Consider the following 26,012-nt stretch of genomic DNA (forward strand, 5'->3'; position numbering starts at 1 on the left):
ATTCTGATAAATTAAAACTTTCCTTTTAACGAGATTATATTTATGCGACGCATGTATGACAATTTTTCAAATTCATTATAAATCGATATATAAAGAAAAAGAGAGAAAAACAGAGAAAGAGAGAAAGAGAGAAAGAGAGAGGAAAATTCTGTAGTTTTTAACGAGATTGCTGTTTCACGATGTAGAAAAGTTTTCTACTTTCTTCACATGCATATTATAATATAAAACATCTTTCGCTTCCTATGATGTTCATTGATATGATGCACAAAAACTTTAAATGAAATATGACTGTATATAGAATTATAAGAAAAAACTTCTATATTACTCGCAAGTACATATATCTATGCATTTTTCAAAATTTGACATTACCAAGCGTATTTTCAATTGTCAGAGGATATTAATACCGTAAACCGTGCGCTAATTAATACACGATCCTCCGTTCACAAATTTCGCGCACGGTGTCAATTTAATTTATCAATTTTTTTTTTAAAAAAGACTTGCGTGCTAATTAAACGTAAACTCCATTGACCTAATTAGAACGTAACATTCGCAATATGTTATCCTGTTTTGAGGTCGTATCTTGTTACACGAAGCATTGATAACGGATTAAAGCGAATTCCATATTCGGGACAATTAACCGCATAATCGTGTTCTCTGCCTGAGTAACGCCTGTGCGTGCATTGTTCGATCTGAAATTAATTAATCCACGGCCTTTGACGATGATCGTGTTTTGACGCTCATGGTAACATATCTGGAAACGTTTCACAGACTCTCAACGAGCTTCTACAGTCAGATCTAACCAGTATATCCGCTCTGGAAGCAAACTTATCCCCCTATGATATTCTCACTTATTAACTTCCTATGTTAATTACACTATACGTATTCACATATTTACTTTACATATATATTATATTATATATTTTATAACGTGTCAAAAAACACATACATATACTACGGTTCATTATGTGTGCTCGATTAAACTTTATAACTAATAATAAAATTGAATATAATAATCAGAATATATATATTAATATTTGTAATAATAAAAAAAATAAAAAAAAGCCAGAAAGAACTAAATAAAAAGAATAAGAAAAAATAAAAATAAATTGAATTACTGCAATTACTTATACAACTATCATAATTAAACTGTCAACCACTTAATAATTTACAATTTGTAACTCATAAAAGATTCTTCTATGTCGTTCTTCATATTTCAATTAATATATATGTCAAAAGTTTTCTTTGTCTCTATTAAGTTTCTTTCTTGTATGCTGTACATGATGCACAAGTACACACGCTGATATATCGAGGTGGTATCGTGCAATTAGAGCGACACGTGTTCAAAGACCTCGCTTCGGCTTCATTGATGAAGTCCGTCGAGTGTTCGTCGCTTTCCGTTTGATCAGCAAAGTACGTGAGCCTGCATGACTAGGATACAAGAGAGAGTACAGGCGCTCTACCGTTCTCACTGTAGAAGATGAGACACTATCACTCGAATTATATCCTTTTTCTAATTTGCTGATGTCTAAATATAATTATTCAAGTTATTTTTATCTTTCTTTTTTTTTTTTTTTTTTTAATCCAATGTGATATTTCATTTCTTATTTAACTGCTTTATACATTTGACATAATTTTATAGTTAACGTAATATCGCAGTAAAAATTTGTGTGTGTGCGCACACATTTTTATATAACATACTTTATAAATTTAATTTTATACGTAAAAAATATTGATTATCTCATACTTTCATCGTGTCCTCTAACTTTTCCAATATCCAAAAAAAAAAGAAAAAAAAAAAAAGAAAAAAATAATTGCATTATTGCAATTTGTAATATTCTGAAGCACGATATTTTTCCTGGTGAAAAATTTCATCGAGTTACACGAGATGCCTGAAATTCTACAGCATGAAACAAAATAATATCCTACATGGTTGTAAAATTCGTCCTTATCAGAAGATTCAGGAAATACGATCACGAGCGTAACTACCGTAGTTCCGGAAACTTTTGCTTTCCCCGATTGAGTTGTAAAATCCGCCGCGATAAAATTGCCGAGAAATATCGTTCCCCTTTTCTCGTAGCTATCAGGCCCTTGCCCCTTCTTTTTTTTTATTAAAGAAGAAAAATAATTTTTCGTTCCTTTTTCATTGAAAAGAAAATTGTCGATTGATATAATTGGCAAGCGTTGTCCAAGTTGTGCGTATCGTTCACAAACAGAAGAAACCCGTTAATCAGAAGATCGTTAAAAGTTCAAAGGTTTACGTGTTCATCCTTAATAAAACGCTACTTGCAATATCTGGAATCGTGATTGGTCGGTAACTGCTGGTGGAAACAATATCAACAAAAGATTCCTCGAGTGTAATTTTCTCGTTTCTCATCTATAAGAAATTCGATACTCTTACAGCGAAGATACGAGAGATCGTTAGAAATTATTACACAATCGCAAGATTTATTTGAGATATATAATATTAAATTAATAATATCAACTATAAATCATATACAAGTTTATATTGAATCATTAATAGTATATATTTTAAATTGCATACAATTTGGTTTACAAATTGTTTAACAATTCTTTTATATAATAATATTTTTTTTAACACTCAATTAAGGACATTTAAACAAAATCTCTATTCTAATAGAACATATGTATCATATTACACAACATTTTAGCCAAAAGTCATAAACTGTGCACGTAACTCGAGCAGATATTCTCAGAACACAGCCGCAGAGAGAAAGTTTTCTTCGTGTTCGCGATACTTCTCCGCAAAATAAGGGAAATTTGTAATAAGGAGGTCGTTAAAACTTCGAGACTCTTCTTACACTCTTGTAACGAGTCGTGAAACTTAGTATCTTAACATTTAGTTGGAACATTGCAATTGAAGTAACCACGATCTGTATATTAAGAACCCTCTATGCAATTCCATAGAAGTGGCTCTCGCTCATCTCCGTGGAAAACTGTACGTTATTATAATATATTTTTTGCTCATTACATCGGACATAGAATAGAAACGTCGGAAAGAAAGATGTCAATGTGAAACAAGAAGAATCAATTGCTCAACAAAAAATACTATTTTTAACTATTTTTAATAGGTTCATATAAGAGGTTTATATAATACGTTAAAAAATAAATTAATTCTTCTAAAAGAAAACAAAAAAAAATTACGTAAACTTATTATATTGTAAACAAATTTGCAAAAATAAAATTTGGTGTATACAAAGTCTTACTTTCCGTATAAAGAGAGTTTGAGAAACAAGTTGACTGTGTAAGTATTATCAACGTATTATGCATTCTGTGACGAGACGAGATTCGTTCAATCGATGATCCACTACGTGACACCTACATCGATAACATCCGATAGCATCTGTTTTCTCCGCTAAGACTGGTAGATGCATCTAGCTTATAGAATGCCTTTTTCCGCGATGTGTGTTGAATAATGGAAAGATGTCTGGAGGTTGTACCAGCAGCCAGAGCTTGAAAGAAACCAGAGCTTGAAGTCGTAGAAGAGAGAGGTGGAGGAATATCGAGCTGACGAATTTTACTATTTATTTATGTCAACGTTCCAAGCAGGGCGCTATATATTATTATATAAGATCTTTTGCGTGTCGTGATAAATCTCCATAATATAATAAAAGAGAACTTTTCAAAATCTTTTTCTCTCAATCGCAGATTATAATTTAAAAAGTTGAATGACATATGAGTCACTCATATGCAAAAATGGAAAAAATATATTGTAGTCCGCAATATTGCATTAGGAAAATATTAAACTTATTTACTTTATTATTTCAATGTTATTTTTCTGCGTATGATATTAACTTATTTCAAGAACGGCGATAGAATTCATACACAAGAAAAACTCTCTCTTACAGTTTGTATTTATTTATTTATATCTCTTGTCATAGTTTCTATTCTCTTGAATGATCACTATTATCGATCAATTGGAAACACGATGAAATTTGTCATATAAATGGAGAAGCTGATGAACATGGATATGCATGCATATGTATATATGATTAATTGGCACTCCATAAATCGCTCATTTACCTTGCAAATCGTGTTATTAACGCGGTCACCGATTTGTCACCGCAGGCTGATCAGTTGCAGTCTGTTCTCCTAATTGTCGGTACGGAGCCAATGCATTTTTAATTGCTTCCGTTCGTGGATCATTAGAAAACGTGAGATTGCAAATTATATAATGTGGCTCCCTGTTAACTGGAAAACGTCAAACAACAGGTGCACCAAATTAACGGAGTATAATTATATTCTGCATTGGCAAAGAGAGCGCGATTGCACGGCATTATTTACGCACGTAACGAATTGTAAATATGCCAACGTCATGGAATATTTCCATGAAGGTTGATGTCCAATCAGCGATACCTAAAGTTGCGAATTTATCGCAAAATTACAGGAACCACTTTTCATTTTGAATATATTGACCTGAATGAAACTGTGTATGACAAATGAACGTTGCAATGTTTTGCGTATCCAGCATATTCGAAAATAATAACTATTATGTTTGTATAGAACAAAATTATTAGTCATGGCAGTATTGTTTATTTTCAAATGAATTTCGATCATTAATTCACAATGACATTCGCCATAAGTTTGAACACACGAGGTAGAGAAAATATAAATAAACGCTTATCCTTTTTAAAGTTTCATTCTGCACGCGTGTGTGTGTGTGTGTAAATTATGATAAATTAAATTATCTTTATGTGAAATTATCGACCGATGTAATATACGTGCAGTTTTATCGAGAAATATTTTTTATTTACGGTAATTATGTTAACAAAATGCAAAAACAAGTTTGTAAAAATACACAGTTATCTATTTGCATTGACGTAAACTCAAGTTACAAAAAAATAATATATATATTTTAATAACGCACTGGATAGATTTAGGAATTTAATCGGCAGGCTTAAACTCCATAGCAAGAGAGCGAGTTTATTCGGCTCGGAATATAAACTCAAGAGTAATTTTCCTACGCGCGATAATGCATCCGTCCGTATTAAATGCAGCAAACACGCTTTCAGGTTCCGCATATCATAATTTTCTGAATCAAAAGTTAGCACACGGAGTTAGTACAGGGAAAAAGTCGTGGATTAACTCGCCGGCTTGGAAACGGACGATTTTTTTCAAGCATCATTGAAACTATACAACAGTGCACAGAGGAAAAAAAGATACAAGAAAAAAGCCGCATACGACAGACAAGAGGAGGACGAGAAGATGAAAAGGACCGATGTGGATGCACATGCTCTAGATAATTAGCTAATGAACGTAATCAGAACATAATCGGAATGAAATTAAATGGATCTTGATGCATATATCGAAAATTATGCAAAGATAGCGGATAAAGTTTATAACGTGAAGAAAAAGAAAAATATTATAATGGAAATAAAATATTTGTAAAATATATATCGCAATCGTATTTCATGAATGAAGTATGATGAGTAATGCTTTATTGAAACTGCATATAAATAATTATTAATATTTCAGTTAAATCGAGAAGGTATAATATAATATATAATATATATATCATACAGAATTAAATAAATGTAAAATTAAATAAAACACATTTACTGTTTTGCTTGTTATTAATGCAAACATATACGATTTTGAAAACGGATATCTATATTTTTATAGCATATCCGAAGCGTAATAGTGGCAGATCACTGCCTCACGAGAGACCCTTTATCTCTCATTCCCTTCTTCGGAAATCTCCATCCTCGCCGGCTTTTACGAGGCATTCGCAGTTCCTCGAAGCGTAACCGCACGGCTACTATCGTTTTACCTGCACGTGACGCCTCGTAAAACTCAATCGAGCAGGGACGAGCGTCTTCCTGCGAGAGAAATTCAACAAGGATAATTTAGCGCATCCGCACCCATCGTTGTTACTCTTACGCGGGTTCAACGCGCTTCGAAAAACTTCAAACTTCCCCGCCGTGTTTGCTACCATCTTTTCATCCAGGCCAGGCCTATAATTATTGAGAGTCTGCGGAGCTAAGTTACCTACTTATTATCATTAGCCAGATAGTCGCATTAAATCGCCAGATTTTACTGCAGATACATAATCGTGCATCTTTGCTAAAGGTGTATACTTGGAAATAGAAACATTGATATATATGGCGTTTCAAAAAGAGGATTAGATAATTATGTAATTGTATCGAGAATATCGGGTTGTGTAATCTTGTGTACGAGAGATCTTTTCTTTCCTTTTTTTTTTTTTTTTTTATGAGCGCGAGCCAAACGTTCGAGGGGATACAATGTTTGGGATAGCGTGTCGCCGAGAAATTTTTCCAATTTGAAACGCGACGCTGGCACGCGATTTTGTTCAATTAATTCACTCCAACGTCTAATTTAGTAATTACCGAGAGTGCTTTAATAGTCATTACCTCACATTATTTGTGAGCCACGGGAGTTTCGCACCCCGCGGAGAAATTATTCTTTCATTTTCCGACGAGTTCTCTCGACGGGTCTGGACAATGGAACGGAGTCTAATTAACGCTTTCTAAGCGACTTACAATGAACCGAATCAAGTTATTATTAATGGTAGGCGACTCTTCGATCAACGAGTGCTCTCTCCGTTAATTGCTTATCGCGTGAGTAAGGAAGATAATAAGGATAATGAAGACAAAGATCGGTCGCCCAAATAGGGGATATCCACTTCTGGATGCATCCGGTTCCACGGGCGGATAGATACGAACGGAAATAACTTTCAGGACCTCGCATAATGACGTCTAACAAGAAACGGAACATGAATATTCCAAGTGGACTGAAGAAGGAACCGTGACCTGTTTCTCTGGCTTCGCGGTGTCCCACAACGGTCCTCCCATTCCCTTCTTCTCAAGCCGGAGCTTCCGATCGATTTTAATCTGATTCAATGTGACGGCGTCTAAAAACAATCTAATAAAAATCCTCGAGAAATTTCTACCGAATGGAATCAATTTCAAGAGATATCGATTGTATCATTAAAAAAATGACACGAGGGATTACAGGTAGATCATTTCTAGAAGAACATGAGTCAATGATAAGCGGATACACAACAGCTCTTCGTGGTAAGTAAAATTTAAAGAGAGAAACCACCGTATTGACACACACAAAAGCGGACGTCGAATCTATATACAAAACTCTTTTTATAGTGCCTGCATCCACTCATCGTGTTGCTTCGTAACCGCTATGCTATGATGCGATACAAAATGAACGCCGACCGACAGGATCATTATGATCAACGGAGTGTCACGAACGCGTTTTCCTTCCTTTTTTTTCATTATAGAGACGACCTACTTCGTGATAAATCGTGCGACTGAAACCATCGCGAAATGAGATGGAAACGGCACGTAAAATTCCAGAACATGGAAAACGTGTATCGAAAAAGAAAGAAAAAAACAGCGCGATCATTATGAAAAGATTACGGAGCGCGTGACGAACGTCGGAGTGCAATACTACCGCGTATCACGGAACGCAACGCGTCGTTATTGCAATGCAATATACAGATGTCATTATACACATTCCTTCAATTTTATCGCGATAATTATGTAAGAGAAAAAAATCGAGGGACGAGAAAAAAAAAATTACACGTATAGATTCATACAATTCTTCGTTTTAGCGCGTAAAAAGATTGCATTCTATTATTATCCACTCGGCATTGACAATATGTTAATGTGAAATAAATATTTGACAAACACAGTTATACGTCAAGTCTCGCGGCGTACAGGTCATCGCATTCATAAACCATCGATCATTCCCGTGACTCGTCGCTCACGACGTTCTTGCACGTATCCGCGCTTCTCGTATCACCGCATTAATTTCATTATGGAAATTCGCGCGGTTTACTATGCAACTCTCTGTGTTTAGAGAGATTGTCGCATGTAAAGCAGCCTTAAAAGAATCACCGTATTCATCCGGCTATTTCGCGTGCGTCCACACGTGTGGTCGAGGGCACGCGACGAGCGTTCTTCCCTTTCACACTAACATTCGCGCTGTGATTACCAACACCATTGCCCCGCTAACATCGCTGCCGCTCTTGTTATTTCCCGTTGCCGCAGGATTAACTATGATCGATCGACGAAGCGAGGAACGAGAAATCGCCACTTCGACGATAATTATGTACACGGTGCGCCATGCTGTAATTGGTTGATGGTGTAATCGCGGATAATGGCGAGATCGAAGTGAGAACGTTATGAAATTAATCTCTCATTGTCAGTGTCAACAATAGCGACATAAATTATCACGACTTTTATTGATTTTAAATAGAATGTTAACACAGTCTTCTCTAAAATCAATGATGATAGAGCAAATGTAACAAAAAAAGAGAATTCTCTTTTAAACCGAGAAAGCTGTGATAAACATATTTTGCATATAATCAAGCAATACTATATTACAAAATATAATATCAAATAGTAATAAATTTATATTTATATATATATATGAATATAAATGTTAACAAAATGATAAATATTTTTATGCAAATTTCAAATATAAATATTCATTAACGTATCAAGAGAAGTTTTCTACAAGCTTGATATAAATTTGATCGAAAGTAAATTGAGTTTGTTTATATTTTCTCGTCGGAGAGCTTTATTTGAAAAATAAAATTACTGACTGTAGTATTTTATTACAGTAAGATATTTGCAACAAATATAGAAGCAAATAATGCGGAGAGAAAAATGTTTCATTCAGATTTTTTGTAAACATAATTGTAGTGTAAATTCCGCAAACATTCAGCAATTACAGAACACGCGAAACATTATGTTACGGACTCACTGTTAGCTTCGTGACCGTAACACGCATAGCAAGACCCATAGCGAGATGTCCTAATTTCCAAGGTAAAAATGCCAGCACACAAACGTCAAGCAGCACAATGCACGTCCTCGAGATCAAATAACGAAGGCAGTACAACATACAGACGTTTCTCTCCCCTGATATATCTTTTTTCTCCCCCCCCCCTCTTCTTTCCTGTCTCGTTTGTAACAATAAGGAAGATATATCTTACGCATCGAGAAGTCCTTTTTATTCATACGTGTCTCGTATCTATCCCACTAACGTTCTTCTCTAGCTGTCTTATCGCATCTTTCCGTGTCATTCTTCTCTCTTTCTCTGAGCACGAATAATAGCCGTTCTTCTTCGCACAGTGTCTTTCGACAAAAGATGCTCCCCCCAACCCTTGTGTATATATATATTTCTCTTTTCGTCTCTACTCTGGCTACTCGCAATTTCGTTTACAAGTGCGTGTCGTTGGACGTACCTAAGATTGTATACATCCTTGACGACGCAATTCCGCGACGGTGCGCAAACCATTGTCTGTTCTGGCGGCTTAATTGGACGTTTCGCAAAGTAAATTTCCCGACCTGGCGGCAGATAATGCTAATTAGCCGGAGAGTCTGGGTAATTCTGCGGGTCTGAAACTGTTTGAGGCCGTCCCCTATCCACTGCCCTCAGCAATTTACTCCGGGTTCGAAGATTTCTTTCACCGCATTGCCAATATATGATCAGATGCGATCGATGTTTAAGATAAAAGTAAAAGATAAGTAACGATTAGCAGCTTTTGAATACTTAATGTATTATCACCTGTTGTATTTATTTCTGATAAATAATGCATCTAATAATAAAGAATATATCAAATAAATAATGTTTCTTATTGGAAGACTTTAATAATAAATAATACATTTAATTAATAAATAATGTATCTTATTGGAAAATTTTGATACGCTCTCTCTTGTATTTACTTCTTTATTTTAGTCTTTTTATTATTTATGGCATCACTCTTTAAAATTTAATAACTGCTGAATTCTCGGTTGAAAAATATTTCGATATCTCAGTTCGAGAGATTCACAGATATTTTATTTCACTGTTTAATAATAGTTTTACCCCTTTGGGCAACATTTTGTTCTCTCCGTCAAGAATAAAGAGAATAATATCATGTTCCCGGCGCCGCAAGCAATCGAGCGATTCGCGCATACTTCATCATGCGTACAAAACGTGATTCCGCACAGGAAAACAAAAGAATCTTCTCTGCTGTCGCCCTTAACCAGCTCGACAGAAGCTCGTTGACAGCCGGCGGGGGTCGCAACACTTTATTTTTTAGTCAGCTATCTTGATTCGTCCGCTCACCCTGAATCCCTGCGATCGAACCGACCATTCTCCGCAACCCTCCTCCCCTTCTTTCGCTCAGTTGCCACTTCGCAAAGCTTCGGGATTCTTGCGATAGGAGATACCCTTGTCAAGCTGGCTGGCCTCCCATCACCCTCGTTACTCCGAGTTTGTGTCTGACCCTTTACAAGCAACCCCCGTCCGTCGCATCTCGGGAGAACTTCACGATACCCGTTCGACGTGATCCATCGATTCTGAAAGTGTCTTCGAATCCTGAAATCGGGATGCGCACGCCAAACACAGGGGAGGGGAGCAAGGCGAGAGAAGATTCAGGAAATCACACTAAATCCAATTACCTCCGGAGGTGACTCCTGGAGGTGATGTATACGAAACATTTCGCGAGAGGAACAGAAGAAAAAAGAGAAACCCTGTACCGATTCCTGTCGGAATTACGAGCTTTGCGGGTATTTCGAGCAAGGGCTGCTGGGGATGGTAAGATATGGCGAAACTACGAAGAGAGAGGATGTTTGGAACCCCTAACGTCGCGACCGTGTCGTTGATGAGACGACGTCTTGGTGGAGATTTCAGGAATGCGTTATCGAGAGCGCGGATTGTCACCGGCGCAAGCATCAAGAACTTGCGGCGAGATGGAATGATGGAAATGTAATTATGGATCTAATGCGTATGAACACATTGAAAGAGAATCGCGTAGGCACATTAAATTTAGCAAGATTTGGTATTGTGTTATTTGTTAGGATACGGTCGTTTACACAATCAACTTTTATTCGCGATTGATATATAGTATCAATACATTCACCTTCGTTACAACAACGAATTTTACGAGATGTGATTTAGCAAAAGCAGTTGATATCTCTTCTTTAGTTATTTATTTTTCATATAAGAATAAAAGAAAGCGAAAGAAGTTTAAGGCTTGAAAAATACATTGCTAAGGCTTCATAAATCATAATAATGCATTTCTTGAATTTTTCAAAAACTAACTTATATTGCATACAATGACCTAAGTGTTGTACTGTTGTGATAAATTTTTACATGTTAGACATAAATCTCTCTATATTCGTTAAAAAGAATTAACAACTTAATATTATACATTAAAGAGACATAATGAGATAATACTTTCTAATTTTTGAAAGTTATAATATTAAAAGCTTATTATATTTTTTCTTCCTACACAAGATACTAGTTTGAATACTTTAAAATGCAGTGCTGTATAAACTATACTATGTATTTAACGTCGACGTACGATAAAGAAAAGGTCTCAAGCGCCAAAGAAAAGAATATAAACTCTTGTGAAACGAGATTTGCGAGCATACTTAATTTTTAACGGCTGGCTTTCTCTCTTGTTTTCAACGATCTCGACATGAGCTTTTAACAGAAATTAGATGTAAATTTTACTTTGTGACGCATTCTTCCTCGTCTTAAAATTGATTAAAGTTCATTCCACTCTACATCGCTCATTTCCTTCGTATAGTTACGCTTATGAACAAAATAAAAGCAGTTCTTCCTCAATTTGCTACGAGAATAATCTTGGATTATGATTAAACAACGAGAGGCCAGACACGTTTAAGTGATCGGCGAACGAACGTCAATTAATTTTCTTTAGTAATCACCGTAATTGCAATTCTACCTTCCCCAGTATAGTCCTTTGTAATCTAATAATCTCGGGATCGGCTAGTCTAGCTTTTCGCTCGAAACAAACATGTAACAAATTTTGCGAAACATCGATAATTGAGTTGTTGCCGACTTTAACCTTCGATAAACGAAGACAAGATCTCGATAGTTAATACACACAGAGCCTTATTTAACAATCTCAGGCGTGAGATCGTGGACGTCGATCATCGTTAAGGCGATAAGGCGCTTTCACTTAACTTAATCCTCAGGGTAATGGGTATTAAGGTGAACTAGTTAGGGATAGAACGCCATATTGGAGAAGACAATCTGGCCAGCATCACGGTCCTAAATTAAAGATGAAAAAGCGTAATCTACTATACCTGTTCAAATAAATAATTCTACTTACTTGCATTATCATTGCAATTAAATAATTTATTTTTCTTCATAGATAAATATATTATGAGAAAGCAATATTATAAATCTATTTTTAATCTCATTTGACTTTCACAATCAATTATAGTTTACAGTTCAGCTAAGTAAACTTTAATTTATTTAATGTGTTCAAATATTATATTTCGTTTGACATTTTCGTCATTAGAAACTATTTCTTCAAGGATATTGACACATGTATATATATATATATATATATATATATATATATATATATATATATATAACATTATGCATTAAGTTTTAGTGTATGAAATCCGTTCACGAATAGTTAATACATATACATTATTTTTTCCGAGATTTAACATTTTTCAATTTTTTCTATTTTGTTGTATAATTATAAAAATATTTCATAATTGCAAAAAATAATTTTTTTCTTTGAAAATATATAAATCCGTCTGTGACAGGCTAATTTTGTAATAAATTTGTAATTAATTTCGTAATTCAAAACGAAAAGATAATATACGAGTCTCGACATTTTGAGACTTTCGTGATACAGGTGCAACCCTAATGCGGGACGCTCTAATAACGTCGAGTTTAACAAGTTCAACTAGTCCCTTTGGAAGGCGGCTATTTTTCGCCATGGGGCAATGGCGTCACGATGGCGAGGGGGCACAAAGTTAACTTTCCTCCCCACGAAGCCGCATCGTGTTCGCCGAGCGTAACGAACGTGCAACGTAGCGTCGTGAACACGAAAATTAGCTGGTAGTTAGGCGATCGTAAAACTTGCCGGCGGATGCCCGCGCGTTTCCGGAAACCGCCGCGTACTTTTCGGCCGTTGTGATAGACACGCGAGTGCGGCCAGAGCAAACCGCAGTCATGACCCGGGCGTGCCCGATGAGCGGGAGGACGCAAAAGTACCGGGGCGTTCGTCCTCGTGAGTGTACTTTAGTTCCCCCGGAACGATATCCAGTACCTTCCTCGTTTCTAACCCGGCGGCCCTCTCTTCTTTGCTCTTCAACGTCCTTATCTGCTCCCGCTGTAACTCGGAAAGTTTTCCTCGGTCGCGAGTTTCATACTCGCACCGCGTCTCCCCCGCGCAATCAAATTCTGTGTACTTTACTTGGAGAGAAGGGTGAGAGCGACTTTCTATCCTCGGGTAAATTCGAATCGGTTGTGGCTGTTCGCGGAATAACTTTGGGCGTAACGATTACGCGTACAATGAAAGACAGACCTTATCTGCGAAAAATGTCACTACGGATCTAAAACTGTATATTTGTTAAAAATCGTGTGGAAGTGAGATATAGAATGTATATTATATGAGCCACGAATAAATGAGTAATCTGAATCTAAATTTATATCGAGCTAAAAACTGACGCACGATCTCGAAATTCTCGCATTATCCGAGTTATTTTTAAGCAAAGCTATCGGGAACGATAAAAGCTCCGGAAATATCAACTGACGAATCGCTAGTTTTCGCGCATGGCTTGACAACGAATTATTGCGCAGGAACGGTCCAGCAACAACTATCCCGGTAGCCCTTTCATCCGTCTCGTGCGCCGTCCGTTCCGTTCAAGCACGGTATCTTCACCGGGTCCGGAATACGTTCACGTCAACCCGGCGTAGTCGTACCCGGCGTTCCTGCGGAAGCGACGAGATCCTGTGGAAGCCACCCGGCCACAATGGATTCTCGCGAGTGGATTTCCAGCCGGCGTACAATGGCCCCGTAGCCCCGGGTTCGAAATCGTTTTGCACTCTTGCCGCGATTTGGCTCCTACGCCAACTTATTCCTTCCGGTCGGGGATGACGCATCGGACACGAGGACATTCGCGAATTTCTCTTCCGCCTTGCAAATAACTCTTCCGAGCTCTGTGTATTTATGTATATGCCTTGTACTTAATTTATTATAGTAATTCAAGAGCAAATTATTCAACAAATTGACCATGTGTCTATTAATTTTGCAATTGTCAATTAAAATTTTAGAAAGAGATTGAATATATATAATGTTTTTTTAAATTATATAATAGAATTCTTCACGTATGATGAAACGGAAAATATAAGATCTTACTCCAGGATAAATTTATAAATCATTTTTACTTTTGCAAGTTAATTAAAGGACAGCCATTCATCTAAAGTACATATTTTCGAATATTATAAAAAGATCACTATATATATATATATATATATATATATATAGAGAGAGAGAGAGAGAGAGAGAGAGAGAGAGAGAGATATCTTATCGAAAGTTTTATGCTGCAACATAACTGAGACGTATACCTGTAGCAGAAATCAGACAAATACGAGTAGTAGCCATTTTTTGTCGATCTGACAAGCGATGAAGCTAACGGAATCGTTTCTTCGAATGTTATCTGAGCATCTATCGAAATCCGATTTTATATTGCCACGATAATGGCAGAATAAAATCAATCGCTACCGTTCGTTGCATTCGCAGTCAAATGAAATCTCGCGGCGCCTTTAAAAACAGATGCCTAATCTAATCTAAGTGCGAGCTCGTGTGCAAGCTAGCAAGTAAACTAAATAAAGCCGGGCCGACTCGTAATTGAAAAATATTGGCGCCTCGCGTTAACCCGCTACGCGAATACGGAAATCAAGCGGCAAAACCAAGCCAGAAGCCGGCACATATTTTTTCATTATCCTTTGCACGCGTTCCCACCTACGTGGCCGGCAGCTCGCTGGAATCGCATTATGGTGTGTTTGCTGGACGCGCTTTTCCAGACGATGAGAAAGAGTAAAAGACGAGTATATCGATCGCGGTAATCGTGCAACAAATCTGATAATCTGATACGAAAATTCGTTTTTTTCAATCCATCAGTAAAATGTAAAAATAGAAAGATAATATTTTAACAGATTTTCAACAACGTGAAGGAAGATAAAAAATTGTATAGTAACAATCGTGTTTAATCGAGCAATAAATAAAATCAGAGAAAATTAATTGTTTTGAAATAAAAGTAAAATATGATCAAGAGAATCGTATTTATACGTATTCCGAAATGATATCAAATTACGCAAAATTTATACAGCATAATGTCGATAATACCGATTAATATTTCTCAATAAACGACTTGACAATAAGCTGGCAGTTTCAACAGCGCGAGCTTTTTCCGAGAAACTGCTGGCAGCGAACTACGTTGCTCATAAGTCCTCGTTAAACTCTCTCGCTAGATATCGCTCCTTCGCACCTCTTTTCTTTCTTTTATCTAACTAACAGAATGACATCGCCAATTTTCCCTCGTCTTTTCGACGTTTCGAAAGGAGGTGTAGACAAGAAAACTTTTCGGCTAATGAGAAACGGACCGCTATGCTGCTTGCAGGAAATTAACCGTTGAAAACTCGAATTTTCATCGTAAATTCATTTCGGAGATTAAGGAGATTAAGACTTAATTGCAACCAGATGAAAGATGGTGCAAAATACTCGTACGCTATAATTTATACGTTATCACGTAATGAATTAAGCAATCCCGGATACCAGTCAAAGTAATACCAGTGATTAATATTTAATATAGAATCAAACTTGTAAACTTAAGATTAATGTTAATATTAATAACAAGCAAACATTTAAGAATTTTGTGTATAGTATACAAGTAGTTTAACGGTAATTTTTACTTTGAAAATTGTAAAAAATGTATAATTGTTCTTTAAATGCATTCATTTATTTAATGAATTTAATTATTGAATTTTGAGAGAATGGTATTAATAAGATTTTCAATTGAAAATGATATGACCGCATAATGTATAAAACATAGAAAATACCGGAAATAGATATGATAATTTATAAAAAATTAAAATTCTTGAAATACAAAGGTAGTTCCGACTATTTGGTAACGTGATAATTAAGCAAAGTTCTCACAAACGAATTTTACAGTCGTTGAAGAAGCAGCTTATTAAACCGAACGTTTCGCCATTTGCATATTTAAATTTCTATTTCCGTGGAGCTCTGCCCGCGGGACAGAACCGCCAGGTAGGATGAAAAAACCGCGGAAAGCAACCTTTTATCTCATTTCATACTTCTTATCGTCGTGGAAAGTAGCATTGATCTTTTCGTTTTTCGCGTGGCAACGTCAGCATTTCCATTTACCTTCAAATTTATAAGAATCAATCTCTGACTTGTTGAATGGTGTTATCCAATAATTTCTTCAATTTAATATCGAGAATTATTTCTCATTAAAACATATTATTAAAGTATAATATTAACCAAGAAAGCTCTTTACGAGCAGCTAAATTATAAAATCCAGATTTTAAAAATAGTTTGGTTTACATTGGTTTTATAAATAAATATATAACTAATATTGCATAAAATATCAACAGACTAAAACTTTATAGATATCGACAAATGATTTATTGATTTTTTTTTTATGTACTCTCTATAATTCTAGTTTTTTACGAAATTGATATTTTTTGTGTAATATAGTTTTGTTATACATCGGTTGTAAAATTAATTAAACCATTCGTCATGGTCCTCCATTATTCGGTGAGCCGTACTGAGCTGTTGAAAGTCGCTTAATTGAATATTCAAAAAATCAAATGTACCGTGGCGGAGATAACGACCACTTTAAATGATTGGTCCACCGGCAATTACAGTCGCCCTTGGGTGTTCAAATTATTAATTAATAACCATTAATACATTGTACCTTTGTTAACTAACGTGATCGTAATCGCTAATTATTTCGACTCTATGATCGCTTAATTCAATAAAATCCAGAATTAACCGTTTAAGCTGTCGGAAATATACTTTTCAATCAAGGCACAATAAAATGTACGTACACATGATAAAAGCAATATCTACATCCCGTTTTGTAAAAGAGCCCGTGGCGATTATTCGCGTCGCGCGTTCATTGGAAAGGAAATATTTGACAAGAAAATTGCACAAGTGCAAAGTTACGTTGTGTATTTTGTATGTGTATAAACGGATACGCTACGAACACATTAAATTATTATTCTTTGTTGCCTTTTAATTGGATAAACGTTTATTTCATCGCCTTTTCTTTTTCATCAATTTATCGACTGTATAAAACAATATGTACATTGATTCAGAGATGAGCTGTATTTTATCTCGTATTTTAATAAAGCAGTAATAAGCTTCAACATATAAATAATATGCAACATATTTATATATATGATAATTATACGTTAATTATACGATACTTGTATATATTTGCATGATTATTTAATAATGGTTAAATGGAATTATAATTTTATTTCAGCTGCAAGTATTTTCATCGCAATTCTAAAATGACCCATTATCAACGTGGTCACTGATTCTCTCCGAACAATCCTCGTGGCTCTAAATCAGGGACACCTGTTTGTAAGCGTACCATACAACGCACCTGCGCCGGTGTGGCGGCACCTTTATCCAAGCCGTTAGTTACGGACGCGACTCGCGGTGTGTCAGTAACAACAGGCACCCACGAAGTTTGCCCACCTGTCCTGATAATGTCGGTTAATATCATGTAAATTGTAATTAATATTCATGGGGTTAATTCGCTGCCGCGGTCGGCCCGACGCCGATGCCGCCGGGACGAAGTTTTAGCGAAAATTTACGGTCACCACGTAACATATTTCGGACGTACCACAGACCCTGTACAGTTACGGCCCTACTCGATTTCGCTCGAGTAAATCACGTCGATCTACGATGGATCGCGCAATGGAACTATCGATCAATTGTAATTTGCATAATTAGGAATTTGCATTAAACTATTCTAAGATAACAAAGGGGTACCAAAAATATTCATCATTCACATATATAAATGAAAAATTATATAATATTCTATAATTTTAATAGCAACCTACATATATATATATATATATATATATATATATATATATATATATGTATAATAAAAAGATGTTTTTTCGTATCATAATATATATTATATAATATTAAATTTAAACGATAGTTATTTAATTTCTACGCGAATATGATATTTCTGCGCTCAGAAAAAGGAAATATCGAATACGTGAGATAAAAGAAAAGGCAATACGTTTGATGAAATATAAATGAAATATTTTAAATGGAAATTTTAGAACTCCCGTATAGTACTACTATATAAAGACGGCGACAAGGTAAAGGCAATATATTAATTTTCGAGAACGCGTTTTCCGATGATTAAATTTCTGAACTACGTCGTCCGCGCGCTCTTTTCGCCGTACACTATTACGGTCAACTCGCGCAACAAATTAGGCACAGCGCAATTAATTAAACAACGCGTAACACGTACCCGTAGTAAACGTGGAGCAAGCGAGCGGACGCTCTCCGTAAAATTGTATTTGCGACGTAGACGGAAAATAATTTGCAACGTTAACAAGAATTCGGAATAGCGAGTCATTAGCATAGCTTGAGCGTACATAATGTATACGTATACATATATATATATATATATATATATATATATATATATATATGTGAGTGTGTGCGTATATACATGTATGTATTAGCCAGGTTTGTACTTCTTCGTTCGAGGAAAATGTTTACATATAATAGCAGCGCCGTTTAACTTGGCACCGTAATTAAAATAATGGCCCAATGCAAATTACATGAGGCATTGCGTTATAATATTACTTTAGGAACGCTTCTCGCGCGCAACATCGTTGCATATTTTATTCAGGAGCATCCCTCCGCGCAATTGCCTTGGATGAAACGTTTCCCACAAAAGCCGATTTTAATATCCTTCATGATTGTATGCGTTGCGCTTGAATAGATTCCACTTTGCTATGACGAAATGCAAGAATAAAGAGAAACGTAATTTCCGATCGTACATATGATATCGACATCTAACAGAAATTCTATTAACATTTATATTCAATATCAGCAACCATGATATTATATATAGTTGGTTTTCTTGATCTTATAATTGCGCGCGCGTGATAAATCAATAAATATACTTATTATTATATATAATAAAAAAATAAAATATATTTTAATGAAAAATAGAGTAAGACAAACTCTTTATAGTTTAAAACAAAGAAACAAGGATAGGTTCTCGAAAGAGAACTCAAATATAAAACATTGTCCTTTTAAAGAAGAATCTTTTTCTTTTTTTTAATATAAAAAAATCTCCCTATAAGAAAATTAGATTTTATGACATCATATAAATGTAAGTACTGCTTCGTAAATGCATCCTATACTTGCAGCGTTTTCAGATCTTTCATCGGTATCTTTCTACTCTGTACATTCTCGCAGAAAGAGAAGTGTCAACTTAAAATCATTCGTGATATATGCGATATAGTATAGCTTTTCACGATTCAATTCTACATGTATTTACGTCGGAGTACTCACAGTAATGTGATATCCTTTCTCGCGTGAGAGAGAGAGAGAATAGGAGGATCGGATCAAGATAGATAGCTCGCGATGTCGCGACCTCCAACTCACGATGTTTTATCAACGACCGCGTTATGATACCACCATATCTGCAGTAAAAGAAAATGGCACGGAACATTTACGACTACTTATGATTCTCCAACGCATTACCGCGGACTATCTGGCTCGATCGGCAAAATGCCGCTAGCTGTTACTCTATCCTGATACTCTGGGGACTAACGTATCCCTTTCACATCAGATATAACATATCCACTAAAGATATTTCGTTATGTTTAAACGCGTGCTCTTTCTATGTTCACTTTGCGTACATTTCTTATTTTCTCGGATGGCAAATGTCATACTGAATGAAGAGGGATATCGAGTCTCTACATAATAAACCGTGTCTTCAGGGTGTATTCTTAGTTTATAAAACTTGTTATGATAAAATTCCATCATTGTACTTTATCGTATATTCCATTATTATTATGCTAAGAGATATCGTTATATGAGATCTTATTCTAATAATATTACTATCTCTTTTTAAAAATAAAAAATTAATAATATTTTATAAATAGTAGCAAGCAGTCAACAAGTTGAACAAACTATTACAAATTAAAATTATGTGAATAAAACTCACCACTGGTCACGTGGATCGGGCAAGGACCTGTGCACGGAAATGAGATCACTGGCATACTGATTAAATGCGTTATTAAGCCAGCCATCGTCCACTAGCTTCTTGGTTTGCGCGGACATGTTGGTCGGCAGTATCACGGGTCTGCCCATCTCCCCGGGTGCAACAGCATCCGGATCCCGTGGTATAGCCAATACTCCACCACCTATAGAATCTAGGATCATTAAAGAGATTACTAATGAATGATGAAATCGGCAAATAAATTAATTACGGTGAAACAGCGTAAATCATTTTTATTGTCGAGTTCATCTTCAAATTAATTAGAATTAAGCTTAATAAGTATAATTTTACATATACAAATAATTTTAACTATTAAAATGTTATAATTTATATTATACTCAGCTAAAATTACTTAAAATATTTTTATTAAAATTTATATTGAGTCTCTCAAGACATAATATCATTATCTAAGTAACGTTAAAAAATAAATAAATTTATCTTTATTTTTTCGAGTTCAATAAACAATGTTCTTGTTTTAAAATATTCTTTTTCTCCTTTTTGTCCCCTATTTTCACTCAATTTATTCTTTCAGAGAGAATTTAGATTTAAAATTAAAATTCTTGATTAAAATTCGTGTTTTTCATTAAACAATAATAGGAAAAATTAACGTGGCGATTTTCTACCGAATCAATATAGTATCCTATTAATAACAAAAAATTATAATATATTTAAAGAAAAGGTTAAAAGGTTAAAAGCTTTTATAAATGCAAGCTTATGTGACAAAGAAAATTCAAATATTTTCCTAATTAAGAATACTGTTACTCAGTTATTAAAAAAGATATTAAAAATATGCGTTTCATTGCACGAACGAAATTGAAAGGTAAATAAAGCGATATAATGAGCCATACCAAACTTGCGGTTTCTCTCATATTTTATTCGATTACATTCCAGTTTAGTTTTCAGCTAATTTCGTTCTACTTCTCGCTTCGCCCGAAGCGGTGCACGGTGCTTAACGTCAACGTAAGAAGAAACGAGTCGGCGACGGCGGGATCGCGACGTCGTCGTCGGAGAGAAAAAGGGAATCGGAAATTGAATTTTCAGCACATCCGGCCGGGACATATCGTGCCAAGGTATACGCCTTCTAAGAGCTTTCTCGCATAAACTCCGGTTTTATTTGCCGGCGCCATATTGCCACGGCATAGCGTAAACTAAAGCCAAAGGTAAGTACGCGATATGGTCGGCTGGTTGGTGCGCGCACGATCCGCTCGGTCGCTCGCTCGCTCGCTCGCTTCTCCCGAAAATAATTTTATCCCGGTCGACAAAGTTGGACCCCGGCGTGTACGATGCGGCAATAAAGAGAACGACAAATTGCTTTAGTGCCGCGACCCGGCCCGCCACGAAGTTCGACGGTGAAACTCACGTCGTGTATCACGGGCCGTACCGTTATACCCCAAACACGAGCTTTTCTGGGGAAAAAACGGCCCCCGCAACCTCTTTCGTCGCGCAAGATGAACTCGTCTCGTTCATTTTCAGCGTTAACCGTCACCACCCTATCAGGCACGTTGAGGCATTTAAATTCATTAACACGTCGTTCTGCGCGCGCGCGAATACGTGAAGCTCTCTGGGAACGCAAGAGCATAAGAGGCATCGCCAGCGAGACGTCTAGGTTCATCACTCAAGAGATCCTCGCTCACAGACAAGCAACCTTCCTTAATATATTGCGTTGCTTGCTAGTGTGAAACACCGACAATATCGCCGGGATGATCCATGTACTATGAGAGCTATTCGTACCTCGCGTCTAGCAATAAGGCGGGATGAACTATCAAGAGTTCCTTATTGCGCCCGTAGCAGCGCCGGGAGAGAACAAACTTTCGTCTTTGAAGGTATTCTCCACAGATACAGTTGCACTTTCGCTCTATATTCTTCTTTCGTGCAGTTTGCTTTTATTCCTGTTTTACTTATATGATTAACACGTTCACGCAAGAAATATAAACGAGATAAGTGTCTTAATAGTTTAGAAATTAGAATTTTCTTAGAAGATAATTTATCCTTAAATCGACACATCTTTATTCCAAAAATCTGTCAATTTGTTTTTATAAATAAAAGTAAGGTTCTCCACAAGTAATGTTCTATAAAAATGTATTAATTATTTATATAAAATTTACTTAAAGCTTTAACAAAATAATCAAGCATTTTAAAAATAGTACTTATACCGTTTTCCTCTGTAGATATTTTAAAGTTATTGAAATAGATAAAATTTTAAATCCATTCGAAATCTCATTGATAATGCGTGCTTAATTATGAAATCGTCTAATATTATGAATAGATAAATTTGTAATGATTGATACTTAAAAAACCATCTCGAAATGTCGAACACGTTGAGCCACAGGTGGCTCGCGAGCTAACTTAACATTCTCGGTATGATTCATGCACAGACCATACATTCCACAAGGAACATCTATCAGCTTATTAGACCTAACTCGCACCTAATCCGCGTAGGGTGTCATCCTATTAAGCTGTTTCCTAACAGACTTGATTCATGTGGTCACTCACAGTTTACGTTGCGTTGACAACAGATAAAATAAAATAAAGTTATTAACAAAAACGACGCCACTTTTAATAATATCAAAATAATTTTCATGCAGAAATATTGTACAGAGAGAAACAAAATGGAATATTCTATATATCTCTCTTTTGGTTGCGGTAAAAGAGATCATTATTTAATTTACTTTTTAATCAGGATGTCTACTCAAATCTTGTAAAAAAATTGCCTGAAAATTCTCTCTAATTTTTCAGGTATTTTTGTTTAAAATTCAAGGTAAAGAGAAATTTTAAAGGTAAAGGGAACATTTTAAAAATTAGTGTAACTTCCTAAAATAAGTTTTTTATTGTATGCGTTTTTAATGTTCTTTAATCATGTGAAGAAAAAACACAAAGTTACACATGCAAGATTAACAAATGTACCCACTTAGAAAAACTGAACAGTTTTCAAAAAATAAATTTGAATTTATATAACAATCGTATTATTTTATCGCTAAAAATTGCAATAAAGAATATGTACTGTATATTTCATATTTTGTTATATTATTAAGATATTTTGAATATATTAACAGAGAATAGATATATATTCATAATATATTTTAAACATATAATTCATAATTTGAATTATCAGTCGATTGTCGATTACAATATAAAAGCCAAATTATCAAAGATAGAATTAAAAAAAAATCCCTAAGAGAGTCCTCCAATAAAACTTCATGAGTTGATTTCCCAAATACAAAAGAAATCCCCTGAGAACTTCCATGTTTTTTCAGGAAGTAGACATCCTGTTTCAAACGCTTCCTAGGGAGCCGAGAAAAATTAACTATTCCGGGGCTAAATTAAACAAATGAAAAAAAGTGGAGAAAAAGACTATTGTTGAAATTACCTTGCTCTGGACCGGCCTGATTGATCTTCACTTTGTTGCTAAATACGTTGCCGGGGGTCTCTTTTCTAAACGGCGCCGCGGGTGGCATAAAGCCGTTGGCCGCTTGCTGCGGCATCGCGACGCCCGACGGCGCCAATCCCTGAACGGCTGCCGCCCGATCCTCGGTGTAGAGCAGGAAGCAGACGGTCACCCACACGGCGGTCGCTAGCACCGCCACCTTCAGCCACAACGACCTTCTCCTGGGGAACCCCATCTTCTATCGCCGCTCCTCGATCCTTCCTTTGTGCGCCCGCTGCGATTATCGACACCTTCGTCCTGCGCCGCGCGCGCGCTGCGATTATCGTGCTTCTCGTGCGGCCTCGAAATGTCGTGTTACCTCAGCAACATCCTCTCGTCCCCTCTACGACCTTCCACCGACTGATTCGCCGAATGACTCGTCGAAAGGTCCAGATCAGTTCCTCCTTTCTACGCGATCGAGGACGCTAATTAAACGCTTGGAGTGGAGAGAGGAGATCGTCGGCGCAGGAATCGGCGCTTCCCTTTCACGAGTAATCGCGCCAGAAATTTTCACAGCGAGAATGTATGTCCTCTTCTCTTCGACGAACAATATTTTATACTATAAGTTTAGACCATTCACTGACGTATAATATATCTTGTAACTTTCTCTGATAGCTTATGCATCATATTATCCATATCGATACAATTATTCTCTAAAATTGATCTCTCGATATCGTAACAATGTATCACACGAGAGAAATGTGATGAAATAGATTATGGTTAATTGATTTTGCAGTAGTAGTTCGAGTTGCGGATATTTACCGAGTTTTGAATGATATAGATTGATACGTTTGGCAATCGATATGTGTCACGTTTATTTTTGCTGTTGCTCCAACACAGAAGTTGCAAAATCTTAGTCAATTTAATACGAGTTACAGCTTCCGTAAACTGGATATGATTACAGTCTTCTCATTAATAATCCACATATATGTATCGTTGCGATATGTATATTTTCAGGTCAATATCTTTCATCACAGCATTCTTCTATCTGTAAATTATGAAATAGAGATAATTATTATTAATAATAGAGAAATGTTACAAATTAACATTAACTTAAATATTATATACATATGTGTGTGTGTGTGTGTGTGTGTGTGTGTGTGTGTGTGTGTGTGTGTATGTGTAATAATTCTAATAATATATATTATATATGTTATCAAAACACAAAACTGTGTTTTGATTTCATAGCGGAGACGAGGCTTATGATGTTTGTACGTTACTATATATATTATATTTTATGTTATATACAAACATTTAATATATATTGTATATGTATAAAGAGACAGCTAAAGTTAAATAAAATGATTAAACCTATCCGATTATAACAAAATAAAGTTATATTTATTTATAAAATACAAAATTATATCTCTCAAAAATACTTGTTAATCAAATTTATTTAATCATTAATAAATTCAAAATATTGAGAAAATAAACCCAAATATACATGCATTGTTGTGTCATGTATTAATATTTGATCCTTTGACAACTATTTACGATAGCAATTTTTATAACGCCTTTAATTAACTATAAATAAGTATTTTAATTATTTATGAATAATATTACAATAAATTAATAATATATTAATTATATTATTATAATAGGTTTTTATTATTTGTAAATAATATTAGAATCACGCGTTGTAAAAATTATTAACTAAATAGCAATTTTCGATATTTGAAACTTCAAGAATATCACAATTGCATAATAACAAATATCTACTATTTATTGTATTTAGTATTATCGGTCACCTTTCGCTTATTCATTTATTTAATGTTTTGTCTGGCAGACTTGAGCAGTTTGCTAAATCTAGCGACAAGACAAAACAAAAATTATCTGATATTAATTATCGATTATCCTAGATTAAATCATTCTTTATTTCATTATTACTCAATATGATATACCATTATATTTTATTGATATGTTGATTGTGATACGATATCTATTATATATATCCTTACATTTAATATATATTATTATCCGATCTTTATCAAAAATAAATAACTCTAGGAAGATTTTTATAATTACATTAAATAAAAATAGCCAATAGTATGATTAAAACAACCAAACTAGCCAAGAAATTCTTTATTTAATAGTACGACGTTCTTTATTTAATAGTTTCGACCATTTGGTTGTGGTCCTTTTCAAGTGTCACTACAAATGAATAAATAATAATGATAAATTAAGCACAGACAATAAATGTGATAAAATCGATTAAAGGCAAAATTAATTAGTACATTCAAATAAAATAAAAAACGTAAAATAACGTGTTGTAAACGTGAAAGGTAATTAAACATTTCGCTGATGTGAAATATTAATAAGACAAACCAACACTGTAAAGAAACACATCTTGTCAAAACGAATCTTAAAACTAAACTGAAAATTGTCAATTTTTTAAAAACATTTTAAACGACCTTTATTATCTTGTCATAAATATTATTTAGATTTTCCGTGTCTCTTTGTAAGTTAATTGTATTGTT

General features: G+C 35.2%; 1 protein-coding gene across 8 annotated transcripts in view; it reads right to left on the reverse strand.

The window, feature by feature from the left end:
- Window positions 1–26,012, reverse strand: part of Pgant9 (polypeptide N-acetylgalactosaminyltransferase 9) — a 207,426-nt gene that overhangs the window by 44,475 nt on the left and 136,939 nt on the right. For 7 of the 8 annotated variants that reach the window (XM_072911679.1, XM_072911673.1, XM_072911675.1 and 4 more), the window contains 2 exons: window positions 23,479–24,523; window positions 20,058–20,265 (listed from right to left, as the gene is read on the reverse strand). In XM_072911679.1, coding sequence (XP_072767780.1) covers window positions 20,058–20,265; window positions 23,479–23,731 — 461 coding nt within the window. In that variant the 5' untranslated portion in view covers window positions 23,732–24,523. The remainder of the gene's footprint in view (window positions 1–20,057; window positions 20,266–23,478; window positions 24,524–26,012) is intronic. The other variant, XM_072911680.1, reaches the window with a different exon arrangement.

The sequence above is a fragment of the Anoplolepis gracilipes genome, chromosome 2 (genome assembly GCF_047496725.1).
Source record: "Anoplolepis gracilipes chromosome 2, ASM4749672v1, whole genome shotgun sequence".
In the NCBI taxonomy this organism is placed as follows: Eukaryota; Metazoa; Arthropoda; class Insecta; order Hymenoptera; family Formicidae; genus Anoplolepis; species Anoplolepis gracilipes.